This window comes from Monodon monoceros, unplaced genomic scaffold (genome assembly GCF_005190385.1).
Source record: "Monodon monoceros isolate NGI ecotype Baffin Bay Population unplaced genomic scaffold, NGI_Narwhal_1 Super_Scaffold_22, whole genome shotgun sequence".
Lineage (NCBI taxonomy): Eukaryota > Metazoa > Chordata > Mammalia > Artiodactyla > Monodontidae > Monodon > Monodon monoceros.
The window spans coordinates 10802607-10823644 of record NW_021703779.1 but is presented as its reverse complement, the minus strand read 5'-3'; the positions used below and the strand labels follow the sequence as shown (position 1 = coordinate 10823644).

The 21038-nt window shown below is 39.6% G+C and overlaps 1 protein-coding gene across 1 annotated transcript; it reads right to left on the bottom strand.

Moving 5' to 3' along the window:
• Positions 1–858: 858 nt before the first annotated feature.
• Positions 859–16826, bottom strand: LOC114906225 (ATP-dependent RNA helicase DDX3X-like). Its single transcript, XM_029240890.1, has 18 exons — positions 16627–16826; positions 16057–16149; positions 13168–13228; positions 11726–11773; positions 9575–9704; positions 8251–8403; positions 7732–7831; positions 7226–7361; positions 6142–6227; positions 5791–5889; positions 5549–5709; positions 5138–5282; positions 4897–5041; positions 4485–4666; positions 4290–4407; positions 3915–4068; positions 3536–3666; positions 859–3307 (listed from the first exon to the last, which is right to left on the bottom strand). Exons 2-18 carry the CDS (start codon positions 16096–16098, stop codon positions 3228–3230), a joined length of 1971 nt encoding a protein of 656 aa, XP_029096723.1. The 5' UTR covers positions 16099–16149; positions 16627–16826; the 3' UTR covers positions 859–3227.
• Between the last annotated feature and the right edge of the window lie 4212 nt (positions 16827–21038).

Here is a 21038-nt window from a genome sequence, read left to right as displayed (position 1 = left end):
GAAAAATACACGCCCCTCCCTTTGTTTCTTTCCTCTATTCCCCCCCACCCTGCCGGCCTTGCTCCTTGGGTGTATTACATTCCCATTTGCACATGCATTCAAAGTAACTGAATTCAGTCTCTCTTCCACACTGCAAGACCCCACATAGACCCTCTTAAATAGTCTTCTTTACTCTAACAAATGTCATGAATAATTTAACATAACCACAACCTGGAAAAAACCCAGGTGTGTTCAGCACACAACAGAATTCAATATAGCAGTTAGACCAAGACAGCTCAGACAATATTTTATCTCAAACATGTAATGCTGAGTGTAAAAAACTGTACAAGAATTTAAACTGATCTCATTTACAGGATGTTTAGTAACAGTCAAAAGCCAGTCTACAGCGTTAGAATTAAGGATACATGTGAGGTTAGATCTAAAGCTTAAAAAAAAAAAAAATTTCATAAAGCTATTGCAATGTTATATTAAACTGGTTTGGTTCTTTAACAGTATCTCTTACTTGGCAGTGGCTGCAAGCATCAGTGTGTGGTAATACCGATTTATCAGCCAACAGAAGGAACCAAAGTTGGACATTGGGAACCTCTGCCATCTCTGTTATCTGTTCCAGTTAATTCTTGATCCTTAAATAGATCAGTGGGATTTATAATAAAAATCCTGTTTCTCTATATCCCTACCTTACACCACCTTCATTTATTCAAATACTTAAAACACAGGAATACTACTTGTTTCATGAAGAAGTATTTCACAAATGGGTTTGGCAGATAACCAAAGAATATCACTTTCAAACTCTTCAGGTTGAGAGCACAGATTCATTTCTACCTCTCATTAAGTCACAACTGACAACAAAGATTGTATTCAACTCTTTATTTTAGTAAAATCAGAAAAAACACAGCACATGCAGTGCTAGCATCTAAAACTAATACTTTAAGCAGTTAATAAACTTACAGTGACTTGAGCTTCGATATTTACATTCATTCAGCAAATTTAATTCTATTCTTATTTACTGAAAATATTGCTGGCTGACAATGTAAAAGTCACTGATTATGGCAATACACAAAGATAACCACACGTTTGAGAACTACAATTTGCCAGAGACTGAAAACCAAAGCAAACAAAGTATGTACTAAATAAAACTCTGAGAACCTTTGAAAAGGTGGACACTTCATATCAGTGTTTAGAAGTGTTTCGTTAATATTTTAAGACAAAGGTATCAAAACCTTGGCATGTTGTAATTTCAAGTTGCCAATTTTGCCTTAAATTTTGTCAGAAAGTTACAGCTACCTATATTGCCAATGCTGGGTCTGCTTAATTTGACTCAAGTTTAATAGGACTTAACATTAAAAGCTCACACTACCCTGAAATATTTTATTTCACATACGATGACATTCAACATTCAAGTGCCAGTGTTTTTGTATTTTTGGTCAAGTTTCTTTAAACTTCCAAAGAATCACTTTTAGGCTTACAAAAATAAACATTTGTCAAAATGTTCAATAAATATTACACAAACTAGCAGCAAAAAGTATCTAAAATCTGTCGTGCGCAAATAGTTTTCTTCTCAACTATCATTCCATGGTCCCAAATAAAATTTTAGAATCTAGTTCTTACCACGCTGCGTTCAACAATTTCCAAGAGACAAAAATAAGACTGGAAATTTAAGGACACGCACACAGACATATATATAAAATTCTCTGAACGTGCAATAAAATAAGTATTCTGTAAAAATGTATGGGCAAAATGTACAAGAGTCTAAATCTATACTAGTTGAAATAGCACCGTAACAAATGACCTCAATACTGTCAAGTGCACCTACAATAAAGTTTTAGAACAAGGCACAATACACTTGAAAATCTATTGCACTTTAAGAAATTTTTGCCTTCTGAAGCCATTGTAAAGATTTGCCTGTAAAGATCACTGCATTCCAACCACAAAATCAGCACAGAATTCCAAGTGGCAGAGGCATTTTTAGTTGGTGAACAATCATCTTTGGCCAAATTTAGCAGAAAGTGACTATAAATACAATGGAAACCTATGCAACTAAAATACATTAAAACTGCACTATATAGAAATAACACCTTGCACAGTTTAGTACATATTTCCAACCTGTGTGATCTCAAGGATTTCAGTGTTTGTTGTTACTCTGATTTACAAACTCTACAAATGTAAGTCATTTTAACATTTCAATGCAGCCTAAACAGAATAAAGAGAACCTGCATTAAAATAAAAGCCTGCTGCACAATCCCTCCTGCTCATATCCTCTTTACCAAAAAACATCAACACTAGCATGCATTAAAGACCAAAATCCAAGCAGGCCCTTAAAAGGACTGGTCACTGGCATGGTCAGCCATTTTACCATCTCAATTTTATTTATGGCAGGCATTAAAAACATCTAATTAGATAAAATTTCTGCTAAACACTTTTGTTATCCAAACTTTTAAACTTTTCCTATAATATGCCCACATTTGCCTAGCTTAGAATAACCTAAACATTAATAGAGCAACTGCTGTATTTACTTGCATTAACTTCGAAGAGTGCTTTGAAAAACATATGGATGTATTCATACATGCCACCTCATCATGACTGTAACGGCTTATTTAAAGACTGCAAGTGCCCATCCAGGATAGAGTGAGCAAGTCAGAACTTCAACTTAGTACAGGCTGCCACATTAGAAACTAATTCTGCTGTAAGATGTTTCCCTCCCCACTCTGTAAGTTATCAAAAAGTCCTAATGCAGGATACCATCCAAGATTTTTTCTTTTTAATATCTACGGATAAATTGATGATCCCTGTTAAGTTGTATCACACCTGTGCGCCAAGGTTTGATTTTAGACCAAGTTGAGTGGATTTACTTTGTCAAAACAATTGAAAACTCGAGCATTACTGAGACAACAGGACATCAAAATAATAAGTTGCCTAAAGTTTAAGTCACAGTATATTAACAAACAAATGATCCTCAGTCACAAAATTATAAATGCAGTTTGGGATGGAAATAAGCAGGAGGGGAGTTAATCCAAACTACAGCAATTAAGTTTTCAAACCAACTTTTAATAGGGTTGTTGACTGTTCCTTTCTTTTCTTCCTTTGGCTTTGAGCTCCCTTGAATTTTCAGGAGAATCACAGTTGGTAATGTACTGCTAGTTCTTGAAGCTACACGGTATAGTCTGGCTAAGTTACATGTGGTTTCCATATTAGCTTTTTCAAAAGGATGACTTTGCTGTGAAGCGGATTCAGTTGCCCCACCAGTCAACCCCCTGAGAACTGCAATTTCCTCCGTATCCATCACTACTGTAGAAGCCTCCATAGCCACCTATCAAGAAATGTTAAAACAGACAAATTAGGTCAGCCATTTTAAGTATCTTTTCTCTTGCTTCTCAACTACTTTAATATAAGCCTAATAAAAAAGGATTAACTCTTAGTGTTGGTTTTTGTGTTCTTTGAAATAAAATTTCTCCAATAAATTACACTTTGAAAAACAAGGAGAGGGCGGGGAGAAAGCCCTTGCCAAAAAATAAAAGGGGAAAAAAATTAACATTACCTCCACCAAATCCTCTGCTGCTGCCATGACCACCTCCACCACTGCGGCTGCTGCTTGCATTACTACTAAAGCTAGAACTGCCAGAACCGCTACTTTGTCGATAGTCTCGGGCACCAAATCCTCCACTGAATCTATTATTACAAGGAAAAAGGTTATGTGGTGGTTTTACAAATACCCAAGCCTAAACTTCCCAATTCTCAGTTTCAACTCAACTTCCTCTGATAGTGGTTCTAACATCTAACTACTCCATGTCAACCTTTCTAAAAATATCCCATGCCCAAAGTATGTAAGTAGTGGTAGTGTTTTAGTTATTTAACTTGGACTAACTTCCTGCCCCAAACAAATAATATTAATAATGAAGGTTCAAAACAATCTGTACCTCTTAGAACGCCCACGATTGCTACCCTTATACTGGTGTTCATAAGCCATATTTTCTAACCAAGATGGGACTTCTTGTTTAGCTTCAACAAGAAGATCCAACAAATCCTTTGTGATATTTATATTTCTTTCATTGAAAAATGACGTGGCAAGACCTACAAGAGTCCAAAAAAAGTACAATAAGTCTAGGCTTCCATAGTCATATAGAACATTAATTACAACACAAAAATATAACATTATAATTTGCAATATAATCAAATTACAAACTAAAACAAAAACTTCTAGATGTCTAACATCTGATGTCAGCTTTCCCTTTAAAGTAATGTTCTAATGTTTAAATTTCTGTGTTAAACCATCAAGCAACTGAACACTTTACCAAGGTTTCCTACACGTCCTGTACGGCCAATCCGATGTACATACTCCTCAATATCACTTGGCAAATTAAAATTGATAACATGTTTCACATTTGAAATGTCTAGTCCTCTTGCTGCCACCTAAAAAAATAATTTTTGTTAAAATACAGCAATACTCAAACATGTTTAACTGAAAAAAAAAATTAAAATATACACACAGCAGTAGCCACTAGAATCGGGCTTTTTCCTGAGCGGAACTGGTGAAGGGCTTCCTCTCTATCTCTCTGTGATCGGTCCCCATGGATACTGGTACAAGCATATCCTTCATGGTATAAGAAATCCTCCAGAGAATCAGCACCCTTTTTGGTCTCCACAAAAACTAAAGTCAGTGAATTCTTCCCTGAAAAATTATATAAAATGTTTTCTTTACTAATAGCAACTTTGCATCACAAGTATTAACTGGTTTGTTAGTTCTCTTTGCACTCAGTAAGGATGCACATGGAGATAGTTAAAAATAAGCTTGGTTTTAATGATTAGAAAAGTGGGCAAAGGAAGGGTAGGGTACAGGCTCAAGAAATCCAAACAGAGTCTCTTCTTTACACCTAACAATATTATTATTCATAATTTTACCTGTTGCATTTAAGAGGTCAAGCAGAAATGACCGTTTATCTGACTCTTCTACCCAAACTACTTTCTGTGTGATGTTCTCAGAGGTAGAGCCAACTCTACCTACGGCCAGAAATATATATTCATCCAAGAAATCACGAGCAAGCATCTGGAAGAGGGAAGAAGGCGTTATTTTCTACTTTGTTGAAAACTGTCTGTTAATTTATCACTTACAAACACAAATGTTCTGTAAAAAAAGAACTACCTGAATTTCCTTAGGAAAAGTAGCACTAAACATCATGGTGTGGCGGACACCCTTGGGTGGCATAGTATCTTCTTCAACTATACGACGTATTTGAGGTTCGAACCCCATATCCAGCATCCTATCAGCTTCATCCAACACTAAGTATCTGTTATGAAAAAGACTCAGTTAAGAATTTGATAAGAAACTGTTGACTATAGTTGTGTATGTAATTAATTATGCTAATATATTCATTTTAACATTCTAGCTTCATAATTTAATACATGTGAAACACAGAACATGTAACCAAATTAGCTGTTATTTGATTCTGTTCCAATGAATCCACAGGTTAACTCTAATACTAATAAAATACTACGAAACTGACGCTCACTAATGTAAACATTAGTTACAAACCATATATAAAAATTCACTTACTTGCAGAAATCTAATCCAATCTTTCCTCTTTCCATCATATCCACCAGGCGACCTGGAGTGGCGACTAACAAGTGACATCCACGTTCTAAGTCTCGAATCTGCTGACCAATATCAGCACCACCATATACCACACAAGGACGAACTCGAGACCGGTATGAAAACTACAAGCAATAATTTATTGTTTATAAAAACATCACTAGAATCAATGAAAAAGGCAATAATCAGTAAAAATGCATATTTACTTTTCTGGCTTCCTCATAGATCTGTACAGCCAATTCTCTAGTTGGGGCTAAAACCAAGGAGATTGGATATTGTTTACGGCGTCCATACCTTCCATTTTCCTAAGAAGTAAGGACAATTTATACATTAAGCTCAAAGACTCAAAACTTTTTTATTCATTGCTGAAGTTCATGAGAGCAAAATCCCCTCTGTAATTTAAGGATTACACCCAAACAGGTGTTTTCCTTGAGTAAATAGATTGAAAAGGAAATAAAGTATATTTGGCTTCATTTAGAAAGAACGGTGCCAACAGATATCTACAAAAATTTTTCTAAGCAAAAACTATTTATTTCATAAAGGAACGGAATCTTTACCTTCACAGCCTTCAAAGCCTCGCCTGGACCATCTGTATAAATTTGACTCAAGATGGGCAAAAGGAATGCTGCAGTTTTTCCAGACCCTGTTAGAAAATACTGCCTTATTACATTTGAATAGTAATTAAAGTATTCTAAATGCCCTTTTAGTGAAAAAAAAAGAATTATTTTCTGCCTAATTTTCTGAAATATATAGCATATTTATACAGCTAAGCAAAGAATGCCAAATGATTTCTGTTCTCCATTTATAACAATGCAATCAACATACACTTCTCTGCAATTTAATCTGTACAACACAAGAATTTTTCTTCTAAAATGGCATCAACTTCTATTTCAATACTTCCTTGTGTTATTCGGTAACTGTGAGAATGTCAGCAAACTTTCTGAAGAGTCTAATAACAGAGGACTTTGCAGGTCATTCTGTTACTTTGCAAAATAAAAACCATGGGTACTAATTTCTGTACTAGAACTTCGTTTTAAAAAACAGGTAACAGTGTTGGCCCAAAGGTCACAGATATAAATGACATAATTTATTTCTTAAAAAAGTATTAAAAATAACAAATGACTGAAGTTTATATATTTATATACACATACCACTATATAAAAAGAAACTCAATATATTAAGTTTAAGATTTGCCATCTTTTACCTACGCCAAATTCTGATAGAGGAGTAAACACTACCTCAGCCCTCTTATTTCCTAATTCATGAAGTACTAGGGGATGGGAGGCACCTCCTCCTTTCCCTGTCCACATTTTTATGAATCATAGACTCTTGGCTCTTTCCTTATTTTGGATTTCCTATTCCAATTATTGTTAACTTTCCCTGCAGTGAATTCACAGGAGGGGAAAATTATGAACTCAGTGGAGAGAATGCTAGCAATATTAATTGGCTGATAATGTGCTATAGAATTCCCAAGATGCCCCGATAAAAATACAAGTTTCACCCAAAGGATCCAAAGACATAAGAGACATCCCCAGCTAATCTTTACCTGACTCTAAATCAGACTAAATATGGGACTCAGGCCTCCCTACATAATGTACTGTTTTTAAAGCTAGTCAAGTTATTCTTCATTAATGAGCTTACCTGTTTGGGCACAAGCCATCAAGTCTCTTTTTCCTTTAATAATAGGAATGGCATGTTTTTGCACTGGAGTAGGACGAGTGTAATGAGTAAGCTCAATGTTACCCATGATAATTTCTCCCATCTCAACATCACTGAACTGTCAATGAAATTTAACCAGGTTAATCAAATACATATAAAACTAGAAATGCTTTATGTTCTGCTGCAGTTTATGTGTTTTATGTTAACATTAGAACATAAGTAACCAGCCAAATGTCTATTTGTGGTTAAATGTATAGTTACTTTGGATTTTACGTTAAAGTATCAAGGTATTTTTAAGAAAGTGGACTCCTGAGGGATCTAATCTACAACAAAGCAGTTTTGATTTTTTTTTTTATATTTGACACATTTTCTGTTTTAGGATTACTCAAAATGGTGACATTAATCTCAGTCTCTCCTTTTTCATAACCCAATGAAATTTTTAGCAATAATTTTAAAGAACAGTTAAAAAGTGAAACAAAACAACTTACACTTTCAATATGTGGAGGACAGTTATTGCCGGTTGCCTCTACTGGTATGTCATCATATTTCTCAAAGTTAATCCCAGTGTTTCCTCCAGAAAAGAGTTCCCTGAAACCAAATCATTACTACATATATCATACTATGTGGTAAATTTCATATCAACAACTTACTGCTCCAGGGACTTCCCTGGTGGTGCAGTGGTTAAGAATCCGCCTGACAATGCAGAGGACATGGGTTCAAGCCCTGATCCAGGAAGATGCCATGTGCCGCAGAACAACTAAGCCCATGCACAACTACTGAGCCTGCGCTCTAGGGCCCGCGAGACGCAACTACTACAGCCTGCACACCTAGAGCCCGTGCTCCGCAACAAGAGAAGCCACTGCAATGAGAAGCCCGCGCACTGCAACAAAGAGCAGCCCCCGCTTGCTGCAACTAGAGAAAGCCCGCGCACAGCGACGGAGACCCAATGCAGCCAAAAATAAATAAATAAAATAAAATAAGATAAAAAACCGAAACAAAAATCTTACTGCTCCAAGCGTTCACTTGGTGGAAGTGGTTTTGACCAATCGTCTTCATCTGACTTGTGACACCAACGACTGCGTCCACTACGTTCAAATTTGCCAAAGCCAGTTCTGTCACCACGACTGCCAATACCATCATTCCGTTCACGATCATCAAACCTAAACAGCACAAGCAATTGATCAGAAGTCATTTGGCCAATATCATATTATCATCTCTCCAGAAACATACTTGCACATTAGTAATTGAATTGTTGGTCACAAGTAACTTTCAAAGATGTCAACAATTCAATACTGGGTAACTCATTTGTGAAATAAGACTCTCTAATTAACCTGTGGTTATGTATAATTTATACATCTTTAATTAAAAAGCAGAGGAATAGGGCTTCCCTGGTGGCGCAGTGGTTGAGAGTCCGCCTGCCAATGCAGGGGACACGGGTTCGTGCCCCGGTCCGGGAAGATCCCACATGCCGCGGAGCGGCTGGGCCCGTGAGCCATGGCCACTGAGCCTGCGCGTCCGGAGCCTGTGCTCCGCAACGGGAGAGGCCACAAGAGTGAGAGGCCCATGTACCGCAAAAAAACAAAAAAAGCGGCGGAATAACATATTAATGTCAACTAAGTTGTATCTGGCTATATACAAGTGACAAGACTAAGGTTTTTGGGGTTTTTTTTGTGGTATGAGGGCCTCTCACTGTTGTGGCCTCTCCCGCTGCGGAGCACAGGCTTCGGAAGCGCAGGCTCAGCTGCCATGGCTCACGGGCCCAGCCACTCCGCGACATGTGGGATCTTCCCGGACCGGGGCATGAACCCGTGTCCCCTGTGTCGGCAGGCAGACTCTCAACCAGTGTGCCACCAGGGAAGCCCAAGACTAAGGTTTTTAAGAGTTTTAGTCCTATTTGCATAAAACAATATAGGACTAACTGGATATTAAGTTCTTAAGATCAATATATCACACTTGTGCAATGATTATGATTAAACTACAATAAACAAAACTAAAACTGAGTAAACTACTATAGAGAAGCCATTAAAAAAATAAAATCAACATTCATTACATCAAGTAAGCATACTCTTACTGCCTATAATTCCTGTTTAACAGATTAAACTTAGTAAACTTTTGTTTAAAATCTCATCTATAGCAGGACTTCCCTTGCAGTCCAGCAGTGGTTAAGACTGCACTTCCACTGCAGGGGGCGTGGGTTTGATCCCTGGTCAGGGAACTAAGAAAATCTTATAATAGGATGGTCTGTTAATGAAAAGAATGAGAATACATCAAACTAAGAACTGATTCCTCAATTGCTACTATATACACACTCACAAGCTGAGAATAACTTACCTTCCCCTTGATCCACTTCCTCGATCACTGAAGTAACTGGACTTTCCTCTTGAATCTCGAGACCCGAAACTGCTGTAGGCATCCTTGTCTTTACTACAACTCCACTCTGAACTGTCCTTATCATAAAATCCTTCCAAAACAAGTAAAAATTAGAGAAGGTGACAATACTTTTACAAGATTCCAGTCTTTTCAAAGACATAGCCTTCCTTTATCTTATCCTTGGGGGGCCAAGGGTCATTGGAATTATTATCAAAACACTGGAAAAGAGAACCAAGATTGAGATAATTATTTTGATTAACAAACAGAGTTTTCCTATCTTTCTCTTTTCCATTAAGAAATTATTATATTAAGCAAAGTAACCTCATGGAATAAGAGCAATGTACTGAATGAATACCACCCCTAAGAGGGTAATAGTTTACATGAAACACAAGTATACTACTGATACGTTACATACCATTATCATACTAATAATTTAAGATTCATTCTTTTTAAATGTCAATGTTTGCTGTCTACCAAAACCAATAAAATAGCTTACTCTAAAGTGATTATTTTAACAAAACTGTGTGACAAGCCCCTTTTAAAGATATGACTGCTCTCAAAGGAATGCCAAATCCACCCCCTCCCCCAATTTTTAACCTCAATGGCAGTAGTTAGATCAGCTCTAAGTTAGTTTTTTAGTTATGTCCCATCCCTAAATATTAATCTCACAAACGGTGAATACAAAAGTAGGTCAATTTAAAATATACACTATATGGCATATATAAATTTCAGAATTCCCAACTAAATAAAACGTTATTCTGTTTCAGGTTAACCACCAAAATAACAGTTCGTATAACTGTTACTGTGCCCTGCATTTATGTATACTATTACCAAATCCTAAGAATCCAACAATATTTTCCCAACTATAAGTTTAGTGAGAACCAAGTACACCAAGGAAAAAAGAAAGCTCCCGTCCTTGCCTGTTTTCCCTCTGGACATGTCTCCAGGCACATCACAGATAAATAAAAGGAAGGTGACAAAAAGTTAACTCACTCAACAAATGATTAAGTTGAGAATTTAACTAGATTCATACGTTTCTTTAAATATTCTGAAGTTTACAAGTTAATGAAGTTACTTTCCCTCTGCTTTATAGCTCCATCATGAGCCAGCCAAGTGACGAATGGTCTTTGCTAAGTGGAAAAAAAGACTGTTAGATTTTTAAGGTCTCTTCCATTTAACTTCCTAAGATGCTGGTAGTACTCCCCCTTTGAAGCAATTACACCTTAGATGCAATTCCAGCCAAATATTCTGAGGAATACCCATGATGAAAGAAACTGCAATTACACTGAAAAAAGAATACTCTTATTACCCAACCGATGTTCCAGTAGACATATACAGACTTAAAAGTCTGCAGCTGGCAACAACAGACTACATAATGGAGGCACCATACCCAACCACAAGCTAGTTTATTTACACCCTTCCCACCCCTGCACCCCACCCCTTCTTTATCCACCACCTTTTGGCTTCAAATGACTTTTCCTTCTCTTGAAAATTTCAGGACACCCGTGTTGGTTAATATACAGCACGCAAATCATCATCACAACAGTATGTTCCTAGTAACTTAATCACTCATTAAAAACTTAATACTGAAAGACACCAGGTGTTTTAATAACATTTCAAACAAAATCTTTCAAATGAAGGAGTTCAGCAAAAAGGTGAAACCAGACTTCTCTAACCTACTGAGTGTGCACAAAGATGCAATCCTGCAATTCCCAACTACTCCGCAATAACCCCATTTTCACTGAGGCAACATTTTAAGAGCAAAAAGGACTTGTTTTGTGGTCTGTTTTACATAATAAGGCATCCCCAGATATACAAACACACCTCTTTCAGACTGAAATCAGGCTATCAACGTTTACAAAGAGATGAAAAGCACTAGTAAAACTAACAGTTTGGGCTCAAAACTAGTTAAAAGAAATAAGAATTACACATTATGCAATATTAGATGAACTCTTTCAAAGTTAGGAAGTGCTAGTTCTTAAAAACAGAAAGCAGCACTGGGTGGGCAGGGGGAGGCATGTGTATACACTTCCCAAAGTTCTCATTTCTCCTTCTTTGACTAACTTTCAAAACACAGAAAAAGTTGAATACTAAGTTGCCATAACCACTTACCTTTAGATGCTTCCCTGTTCCTTAAGTGAGGAGGTATATAGCGCCCTTCTGTAAGAAAATATAAAATTAAAAGTTTATCATATCCTTTAAGACACAGTTTTGCAAAAATGTCTATTAAAAAACTAGTCCTAGGGCTTCCCTGGTGGCACAGACCTAATCCTAAAACCAAATATATTTCAGTAGCTACTAGCGGTTACTCAAAATTTTTAAAAAAGCTCTGCTCTTTCAGGAAATTATTACATGAATTATAACCTTTAACTAACAAATATAACCATTAATATATACAATAAAACTGGATACTAAGAGAAAAAGGATATGTACTAAACCACCTGACCAATTTTAACTAACCAACAAGAGGCTTTGTTTCCATTTCAATAATATGAATACTAAACAATAAACACTTGACAGCTGTAAAGGGAAAAGGATTCTGAAAAGGAACTGATAGAAAATCCAAATTGCTAACTTAATTAAGTATTCGAAACTGTCTACTGGTGGAATTAAATCCTTTAGATATTCATACAATGGCAAATAAGATGTGATATAAATTAACCAGTCTTGAAGAGGCTTTTCAGGGTGCACCAACTACTCTCTTGGAAATCTGGGTCCAAGGTGAAATCTGCTGCCACATAACAGAACACCAACTTCCTGTCACTATCCACCTAACTGTGACACTAATATCTAACAAGTAGCAAGTAAATAAAAACAATCCAGAAACCCCACTCTCCTCCAAAGATTTAACTTCTTTTCAAAAAAATTTAATAACATGGCTAACATAGAATTTAACATTTTAAATTCTAATTACCACCCAAGAATCAGTAGAGCCAGGTTCCATCTGTTCTCCAGAACCAGGCTCAGGTTCTCCAGGGGGAATGAACAATACCTATAGCACACAAGTCTACAGGTTCCCTTTATCAGGTTTAACACATTTCAGGCCAATTCACAAGAGGGACTGACATATCCCCACCTCCGTATTTGGCCAGGATTCATACTGGGCATAATTGGTTTCCTAAAAGTGTGACTATTACGTTAACTTTCTTCTGAATGATTATGTTTCCACTGGAAAACAACCAGTGTCATCTTATCCAAACATGCCAAAATACTTTATAAATTCATAGGGCAACAGAACATTTATTTATCTATTTATTTATTTATTTAGCGGTACGCGGGCCTCTCACTGTTGTGGCCTCTCCCGTTGCGAAACACAGGCTCCGGACGCACCGGCTCAAAGGCCATGGCTCACGGGCCCAGCTGCTGCACGGCATGTGGGATCACCCCGGACTGGGGCACAAACCCGCGTCCCCTTCATCAGCAGGTGGACTCTCAACCACTGTGCCACCAGGGAAGCCCCCGGAACATTTTTTTTAATTTAGACTTAGTAAGTTCAATGAAATATTAACATTAAGCTCTAATAAAGATTCTAAATAAACAAAAATTTTACTTACTGCTTGCTGTACTTCCTCCTCCACTCCGATTATCAGGGGAGTTCAGGTCTAGACCAGAAAACTAGGAGAACAGAGATATTAATAGCTCTTACATGCTGACACACTACATACACTAAGGGAAAAATCAAGCACAGACAGCATTACAAAAGACAAATCAGAAGTCCTAAATTCTAGTCCCACCCTCTAGCATTTACTAGCCAGCTGCTCCGTCTGCTTTGTTTTTAAGAACACAAGTCTATAAATTATGGCAAATGCAAAAGGTAGGACTTGGGTGCCAAGTAGTACACCAGTATAGATAATTTAAATACATTCACTCAAAACAAGCTGTCCCTCTAACAGTCTTCCATAGTAAAATCTCATCAGTTACCAAAACAAATTTTGTTACCATTTTCTCAGAGCCACTGGTTTCCTCAGTGGCATTATTTTAAGCCTGAAAAGTACACCTGAAAAATGTTACAGCAACCTTAAGATTCTTTGATTTCTTTATTCCCTAAAGACTGTAAATTAAAAAAAAATTTTTTATTTATATTGAAGTATAGTAACTGTTTTCAACTCCAACAAATACAAATTCCTAAGCAGCAACAGCACCACTCATCATTTAGTGAGCACTGTGTCACTTATCACTGAATCATTTAATGCTTGCCACATCATTAAGACAATATTTGTATCTCCCATTTTAGAGATAAATTCAAAGAGACTGATGGTCAGTTGGCCCAAATGACAATGTTTTTACAAGATAAGTATCTTTAATCTCAATTCCTACCTGTTCCTTTACACTGATGGGTTTCAATACTGTAGAAAAAAGGTTATTTCACTTAACTGCATTTCATAAGAACTAACCAAGAAATAACCCGAAGTAGTGAAAAATTATATATGCCAAAATAAATCTTAAAAGGTACAAAAGATCAAGGAGCAATACTGACACCTGTTTGCAAAGGAAATCTGCTATACAATAATGTTTATAAATACTACGTTAAAAGTTCAAAATTAATATTACCAAATTTACATGCGTCTTCAATCAAGATACTACTTTTCCACCTCGAATTTGGTTATTACTAAATTCTAACGGTCCAAAGGGTATAGTTTATGAAAAATTAAATGGATCCCATCTACACAGAAAATACTACAAATGTGATTGCCTGTACTCTTGGTATCAGATTTTCACCTTTCACGCTCTCTTTAACCTATCAAGTTTCAGCTCAGAATACTGCAGGCGTTGATAACCATATCTTTAGGGGAAAAATACCCTCAAAGAAGAATGCTGTGAAATCCCTCAAATTATACTACTTATAACAAAAATAAAATTTGAGATAAAGTACTGCCATTAGGCTTTAACGACAATTTACGAGTTCATAAAATATTAAAGGTTTTTGCCCTAAGTCAATTCTCACTATTAAACGTGGAAAACAGAAGCTGAGATAAGGTGTTCACTTAAGAGTCGAAGCGACTGATGAAGAGTTTCCCAGGACCTAACACCGCAAAAATGAAATGGGGCTCTCCTGGTTGCGCAGTGGTTGAGAGTCCGCCTGCCGATGCAGGGGACACGGGTTCGTGCCCCGGTCCGGGAAGATCCCACATGCCGCGGAGCAGCTAGGCTCGTGAGGCACGGCCGCTGAGCCTCCGCGTCCGGAGCCTGTGCTCCGCAACAGGAGAGGCCACAACAGTGAGAGGCCCGCGTACCTCAAAAAAAAAAAAAATAAATGGAGATTTCCCGGAAATGGAAAACAAACCTCTAAGAAGAGCCTCACTCTTCTTAGATCCTGTATTCTCTTCCGAATTCCCAGCACCTCAAAGGAAAGCACTGTATTTAAAAAGAACAGGTCCATGGCCCTGCCATATTTGAATGTAAAGTCAGGAAGAAGAAGGCAGTAACAGAAAGTTAATCTTTGCTGCGAATCCCCTTTTCTAGTTCCCCCCCCCCTTTTTTCAAAGTCAAACGCATAACCTGAGAAGACGTACAATACAGTACGCCTCACGACGGAAGAGCGTACCACCCTCGGGTTAACGGCCATTCTGTGACTCTTTTTTAATTAAGTAAATGGAATACAGCAAATCCTGATCCCTAACCTCCCAGAAGCCTCCCCGCCGGTGTCCAGTTTCCATTACATCCAGACAGCAGTCAACGGAAAAAGCGGCGGCCATTCTTCACCCCCTTCCCACTACCCTTGCCAGCTCCTGTGTCACAAAACTTCCCATTCAGGGAACACGGCCTCGTCATACAGAGCACTCACATCCGCAGTACAGAGGCAGAAGGACCGCGGCGGAAACAGCAACAAAACAGCTGTTTTTTTTTTTTTCTCTAGTGAAATCGTCCGCCAGGGTCCCGCAGGCACAAATTACGGAGCTTGGGCCTTCTGTGAGCGGAGACCCCAGCGCCGCATGGTCGTGGGAACCAAACAAAGGAGGCCGCCGCCATAACCCCTAGAGCAGGCCACGTTCCCCCCCGCCCCCACTCAGTGTCCGCAATCCACCCTTCACCTATACACCAACGACACCTTTGGGCCTGAAATCAGTGCCGTCCATTGAGAGCCGAACGCCCTTGACACAAAAACAGTGGTCCAATTTCGCTCACCTCCCTCCATCACTAACCAGTCGGTACTGGCACATGCGCCTCTGCTACAATCGCAAGCACATACAAAAGCCGCCATTATGCGCGGCCCAGGTTTAACAGCTAGACCAAACCAGAGTGCTACCAATTCGTTTTTTTCTCCACGCCGCCTCTACATGCTTTAATTCAGTCTTCTCCCCCGTTTGCCCACAGTCCAACCACGGCCAAAGGAACCCAGTAAGAGTAAGATGAAGGTGGCTAGTTAGCACTGCACCATAGGCCACGTTAAGCCAAGGAAGAGCCCCAAGTATGAAGGCCTAGATAGAAACATTTCGGCTCACCTGCTGGTCCAGCCCGCGCTCATTTCCCGGCACGTGACTCATGCCTGAAGAGAAGCGAGAACTCCCGGTCTCCTACTGCAGGTCTAGCGTATCCTGCCAGGCCGAAAGAGACCCAACGTGAGTACTTAAGCGGTGCGTCCTCCTCCTCCGTTCCCCACCCCCGCCACCAACCGCTTTAACGCTACATTCACTTCTCTACGGAAAACCCGTGTTCCTTTACTCGTAACCTCGCGAGATCTTCTAATCAATCCCGTTCCCGCAACGCTCTCAAAATTCGCGAGAGCTTTATTTCCCCCGCCCTCGCCCAGTGTCTTGGAATCTGGGAACTAGCGAAAACTCGCGGAGTACCTCTTTCAATCACTGTGTGTGGGGGGGGTTAAACATGACGCCAGTACACCGCAATCTTTCTCACCCTCCTCCTAGCTCTTTTCCCTGCTCCTTTCTCTAGCGCTCTGCCTTTCCCTTCTCTTACAGTTTGAGGAATCTGAACTTGTGTAAAATGTCTCCGTTCCACCTGGCCCTCTCCCGCCTTTGGGAAGCTTCCCCAAAGTCGAAACTAGTCAGATATACCTGCATCTAAGAAGGTTGAGGGTCACTTGATCCCAGGTGTCGAGCGAGTTGTAGAGCAGTCAGCGATGGCTTGAGTAGAATCGTCTGGCTGGGTGGGCGAAAACAGAGACTGGCAGACGAGCTAGGGGAGGGTAGATAGGAGTAGGAGAACCGGGAGGGGGAGGTAAGCGGAGAGGGAATTCGTAGCGCGGGCAGGCGGACGCTACTCCGCCACCGTGGCTTGGCCAGGAACCCGAGGCACCTCCGCTTTGCAGGCAGCGACTGTGCCCTTCAAGCTCGTAGGTCCTCCGGGTGACGGAACAATGAAACAATTGTACGGTGAATGACGTCGGTGATGACTTTCCCGGAGGGCCTCTCTTCACCCCTCCCCCACCGCGCAGGTACTCACTTTGCAGCAAGTATTTGGTTTTACCCACTGGTTTAGGTACGGTGGCCGCTAGTAGTGCACCTCTCCAAAACCACAGGGCCCTGGGGGGTTCAGAGCTACACTGTTGAAACCCAACAGGCCCAGGGCTATTTGTGGATAGAGTTGCTATCAGCCTTCTGAACAAATTTTTAAGTGATTGGACGTAGGCTCGTTATGACCCTCAGGCCACAGCATTGGTTGTGATTTAGAAGGAAATGGGCTACTTTCACAGCAGGAATCGCTTCCTGTTGGAAGATTCAGTGCCATAGTCCTCTTAAATGGAAGAAAACGTTGACTACTGGGTCCCTGGTTTGAAGTGCAGGCTAGCTTATACTTAGTTCCTTAAAAAAAACGCTATTCCATTCTTCTTACTGAAAAAAGAATAACTGCATGGTAGGGTCTCCTCCTTCTAGGGTTCAAAAAGCTGTATTGTCAAAAAACACTGCCACAGAAAACGCTTTTTACTTTTTCAATTAGAAAATGTAAATATTCAAAGGTGGTTGGAACAAGTTGCTTTACTGCTTTGTAAACTTGTAGGTGTAAGCTAAGTTAGCCCTTTTTATAGCAAACATTTTGTGACAACACTTCTACCATTCTAAAATTAAATTCATAGATAATATAAATTAAACCCACAAATGAAGTTTCTCTGCAAAATGACCTAACTGTACTACAGAGAAATGTAAGGAAAATAATATATAATAAAATATTTAGTATGTAAATATCCTGCACTACTGAAACAGGAGGTAAGGGGGCAGGGCACAACTTCTAAAAAAAATGACATAGCCATTGTGGATATAACACAAACTAATTAGGCCCAAGATGGTAGAAGATTGACTTCCAGTGGACCTAGAGCCTAATTATAGGCTCATTGTAATACCTTAGCATCTAAATGATATACCTACTGGCACCTTGACAGTTCAGAGGCTAACCATAAAAGGCCAAAAAGTGTGCAGTGGCCCAATTCTTGGAAATCCCCACCCCTTCCCCCCAAATAGCTGGAATACTCCTCCCACTAATTAACCTATGAAATTACCCAGCCTGTGAAAACTAACCACCCTGTATTTTGGTGCCTTTCGCATTCTGAGACAGCCCACACTCTATCTGTGGAGTGTGTTTCTCTCTAAATAAATCCACTTCTTACCTATCACTCTGTCTCTCACTGAATTCTTTCTGTGATGAGATATCAAGAACCTGAGCTTCAGGGGGACTTCCCTGGTGGTCCAGGGGTTATGACTCCATGCTTCCACTGCAAGGGGTGAAGGTTCAGTCCCTGGTCGGGGAACTAAGATCCTGTGTGCCTTGAGGCTCGGTCAAAAACAAACAGAAAAACCCGAGCTTCATTAAGTCCTGAGACCAGGTGTGTGATCTCAATTAAAAGACAGTAGGGGACTTCCCTGGTGGCACAGTAGTTAAGAATCCGCCTGCCAATGCAGGGGACATGAGTTTGAGCCCTCTTCCAGGAAGATCCCACATGCTGCAGAGCAACTAAGCCCGTGCACCACAACTACTGAGCCTGCATGCCACAACTACAGAAGCCCGCACGCCTACAGCCCGTGCTTTGCAGCGAGAAGCCACCACAATGAGAAGCCCCCGCACCGCAACAAAGAGTAGCCCCCGCTTGCCACAATTAGAGAAAGCCTGCGCGCAGCAACTAACACCCAATGCAGCCAAAAAATAAAAAGACAGTAGGGACTTCCCTGATGGCGCAATGGATAGGACTCCAAGCTCCCGGTGCAGGGGGCCTGGGTTCTATCCCTGGTCAGGGAACTAGGTCCCACAGTTATGCCACAACTAAGACTTTGCATGCCACAACTAAGGAGCCCTCCTGCTGCAACTAAGGTCCAGTGCAACCAAATAAATATTTAATAAATAAATAAAAAATAAAAGACAATAGGTTCTGGCTGGTTTTGAGTCAGCTGTGGGTTCAAGTCCCAATCTGGGTTTAGGATGGGTTGAGTCCTGGTATGTGGGTTCAAGTCCCATCTGAGTTGTGCAGTTTCACTACCACAATAAGGATAGTCAAGCACTTCTCCAATTCTGCCATGAAAACAAATAAAATGTGTTCAGAACTCAGGTACATAAACAGTGTTGCCATTGGTGATATTATTTTCCAAAATGGTGAAAACAATAGAAATTTACCCTTTAATTATAATAGTAGCATTCCTGAAAACAAATCCCAATATGTTGAGACTAGACAAAAATACTTTGTGTTTACAATCCAATAACCTACCCACATACTCATTTTAAATTATTTAAAGGTTACTTATAATGCCTAAGACAATGTAAATACTATGTAAATAGTTGCTAGTGTGCCACAGATTCAACTTTTGCTTTTTGGAACTTTCTGGAAAAAAATTGTTTTTTCCAAATATTTTTGATCTGTGATTGAATCAGAGGATGCAGAACCCAAGGATATGAAGGTGTGACTGTATATGAAAGGAAGTGTTCTGACAACAGGATTTTCACCATGTGAAAGAACTGTTCATTGCATTGCAGGACAGCTAACATGCCTGGCCCCCATGCCTACTAAAATACCAGTACCCTTTGCCAGTCACTGCTCACATAAATTTGCACAATCCCCTCTTGAGAAACATTAGGTTTGATGATCTTTAGGGTCTTGTCCAACTCTGAGATTTGTGAATTCATATTATGGAGCACTTTATGAGTTGTATCCTTTTAGTTTTTTGTTTCATGTAGACCAGGGCAAGTATGAAGCTGAGAGTCAGAAGCCATGAGTTCTGGCAGCTCTTCTATCTGTATGTTCAAATTAGCGATAACAGAATTTAATGACTACTGGGCCTGGGATTGATTTACTTTTGAGTAATCCTGGAGTGCAGGTACTGTCACTGATGCACCTAAAAGTGATTTGAAAAATAGCGGTTTTCAGGACTTCCCTGGTGGTCCAGGGTAAAGAATCTACCTTCCAATGCAGGGGATGCGGGTTCAATCCTTGGCCGAGGAACAAAGATCCCACATGCCGCAGGGCAACTAAGCCAACGTGCCTCAAGTAAAGAGCCTGAATGCTGCAAACTACAGAGAGAAAACACGCACTCCAGAACTAGAGAAAAGCCCACGCTGCCGCGAAGAGCCCACGCCCACAATGAAAGATCCTGCATGCCTCAATGAAGATCCCGAGTGCTGCAACTAAGACCCAACGCGGCCAAAAAAAAAGAAAAATAGCAGTTTTCCATTTTCAATTAATTATAACTCACAGACATACTCAGTTCCAAACAATTAGGATTTGCTAATCAATGTATTAGTAGTATCAAAATGAGAAGCAAAAGAGAAATCTTTGTGTTAAAATATATTCACTTTGCAAAAGAGAATACACCTGAGACAGCTAAATGAACCACCTTTTCATAGCCTCTCAAGTGACTTTACCATTAGGCAATATTTTCCACTCTAACATTTTACCATGTTCTACTGTAACTGCCTTTTCTCCTGGAAGAGTCTACCAAAGGAAGAAACCCGTCACTGTCAAATAAAAATTGGCACTTGCCATCTGCCTATATAAGGATTAAATCACAATCTATTGTAGCTGCTGACCTTCAACACCCCCTGAAAGGAGTTCAGGGTGGACATCAGGAATGAAGCACTCTGTGCTCTAGAAAATAACTAGGATAGCAGACCTTCAGATAGTTATTTTCAGAAGACGATTTTATGAGCCCAATTCTTGTATCTCCTCATATCTAGAAAATCACTAAAATCCTTCATGGTGACCTCTGCTCCTCGTGACTAGCAGTAACCCTCATGAGACTAGCAGCAAACTTCCGCAAAAATATGTGCTTGATTGCATATACTCCCCCTTCACCAAAATCACACATATACTGAGCATCCCCCCTACCTCCTTGGAGCAGTTTCTCAGAGCTATCTGAGATGCTGTCTCCTGGGCTATAGTCGTCATTTTGCCCCCCAAAAACTTAATTCACAACTCTCACATTTACTTTTTTTTTTCATATCACAATTCTAGCACTCCCCAGATGTGGCAGCCAATGAATTTTTGATT

What these genes read in the sequence shown, in the direction of transcription:
- LOC114906225 (XM_029240890.1), bottom strand. Translation starts at nt 16,098, where the DNA reads ATGAGTCACGTGCCGGGAAATGAGCGCGGGCTGGACCAGCAG. An exon ending in GTCCTCCACATATTGAAAGT is followed by an intron (nt 7,362 to 7,731) that starts GTAAGTTGTTTT and finishes TTTCATTGACAG; the next exon opens with TTCAGTGATGTTGAGATGGG. An exon ending in AGGCTTTGAAGGCTGTGAAG is followed by an intron (nt 5,890 to 6,141) that starts GTAAAGATTCCG and finishes CTTACTTCTTAG; the next exon opens with GAAAATGGAAGGTATGGACG.